Below are 2,179 nucleotides of genomic sequence, written 5' to 3' on the forward strand. Positions count from 1 at the left end.
TGCAACTTACAGGTAAGTTTTGCTTAATCAAACATACATAATTATACGGTAACTGTCAGTCTGAACAATAAAAACCTATGCTGGATAATCAAAATACTTTTAAAGCATAGATTTCAAACAGTAATAGCAGTTAAAATAAGTTTTATATAAAAAAATTACAACCGAAAATTATCAATACATCATACAAAATAGATCTACAAAAAGGAAACAAAAAATTAAATAATAAAAAAACAACAACAACAACGAAACTATAAATGCCCTTCACAATTCAGAGACAGTCAAAATAATTTATGTATGAGTTTCAAGGATTCTACCCAAATGAATCTTTAAGAAAATTAATTTAAAATCAGTAATAACATCCCCATAAAAACTAAATCATCATTTCCTTTGATTTATCCTTCACCTTTAAATTCTTAAATTTATTATTTTAAATATATACACCATGGATTTCTATACATGACGATCAAAATGAACAACACTTGTATGTGTATTTAAAAAATTTGCACCAATCTGCATTGATTTCAAACATACCTTATCTCCCCAAATAGAATGTACAACTGCCTGCACTTACTGTACATGTGACTAGACACGCCATCATGTCACTAAGACACGCCCATCATTTGACAAAAATGTCCATCATTTGACAAGACACGTCCATTTCACTTTTTTTGTCTATTCAACCTCGAGGGAATGGTAACACCAATGATGGCTACAATCCAGTAGACGGGGCCGAACAACATAAACACAAAACTGACGTCAAACGGTGGTCCTATAGCATCTGATGAATAACCGACTGTCCATGAATACAGAATACCGCCTACCAATGGAGCTAAAGACCTACAAAAATATAATATTTGGTCATTGTGATTATAAAATTACTAGGGCCGGGAACGAATAAGGAATTTGATGTTCGAATATTCGTTTTCCATGTTCAAATAATATATATATTCAAATATTCGTTTTTACAAAACTCGTTCCAATATATCTCTTCAATATATCTCTTTTACGTAGTATCCGAAATTGATTAGGTCGAATACTATATTACTTTAATATGCTTAGAATAATTGATGACTAAGAAAAAGGTTTCCTTTTCATTGTACGAATATTGGGTAGTGTTTCTTTCACAATTTAAATTACTTTGATTACTGTCGCAAAACAGTATTACTGACTTCACACAAAAGATGTAGGGTTACAGATATTGTACTATGTTCAAATATAATTGAAAGATATATGGTAATTTTTCCTGTCTTACCTAAATATTGCTGTAATTGTCATAGAAAGACCATTCACTTGGCCAGCAAGCTCTGGTTCTACAGAATTGTTGATCAGCAACGAAGTACCAGAGAATACACAACTAACCATTAACTTCATCACTGTGTTTGTAGATAATAATAGCACCCATAATGACACTGGCCTGAAATATAACAATAGCAACTATAATTACACTGGCCTGAAATATAACAATAGCAACTATAATTACACTGGCCTGAAATATATACAAATAGCAACTATAATTACACTTGCCTGAAAATAATTAACAATAGCAACTATAATTACACTGGGCTGAAATATAACAATAGCAACTATAATTACACTGGCCTGAAATATAACAATAGCATCTATAATTACACTGGCTGAAATATAACAATAGCAACTATAATTACACTGGCCTGAAATATAACAATAGCATCTATAATTACACTGGCCTGAAATATAACAATAGCAACTATAAATAATTACACTGGCCCTGAAAATAAACAATAGCAACTATAATTAAACTGGCCTGAAATATAACAATAGCATCTATAATTACACTGGCCTGAAATATAACAATAGCAACTATAATTACACTGGCCTGAAATATAACAATAGCATCTATAATTACACTGGCCTGAAATATAACAATAGCAACTATAATTACACTGGCCTGAAATATAACAATAGCATCTATAATTACACTGGCTTGAAATATAACAATAGGGCATCTATAAATTACAACTGGCCTGAAATATAACAATAGCATCTATAATTACACAGGCTTGAATATAACAATAGCAACTATAATTACACTGGCCTGAAAATAACAATAGCAACTATAATTACACTGGCCTGAAATATAACAATAGCAACTATAACTTACACTGGCTTGAAAATATAACAATAGGCAACTATAATGAAA

General features: G+C 30.7%; 1 protein-coding gene across 1 annotated transcript; it reads right to left on the reverse strand.

The window, feature by feature from the left end:
- Nucleotides 1-432: 432 nt before the first annotated feature.
- LOC132735994 (uncharacterized) lies at nt 433-2,003 on the reverse strand (the record flags this gene model as incomplete). The annotated part of the gene is made up of 4 exons (XM_060723037.1): nt 433-837; nt 1,253-1,414; nt 1,630-1,706; nt 1,814-2,003. Coding segments are annotated over 4 exons (607 nt in total), but the record flags the coding sequence as incomplete, so codon positions are not given.
- Between the last annotated feature and the right edge of the window lie 176 nt (nt 2,004-2,179).

This window comes from Ruditapes philippinarum, unplaced genomic scaffold, assembly GCF_026571515.1.
Source record: "Ruditapes philippinarum isolate M1 unplaced genomic scaffold, ASM2657151v2 ctg17351_1_1_1_1, whole genome shotgun sequence".
NCBI lineage: Eukaryota > Metazoa > Mollusca > Bivalvia > Venerida > Veneridae > Ruditapes > Ruditapes philippinarum.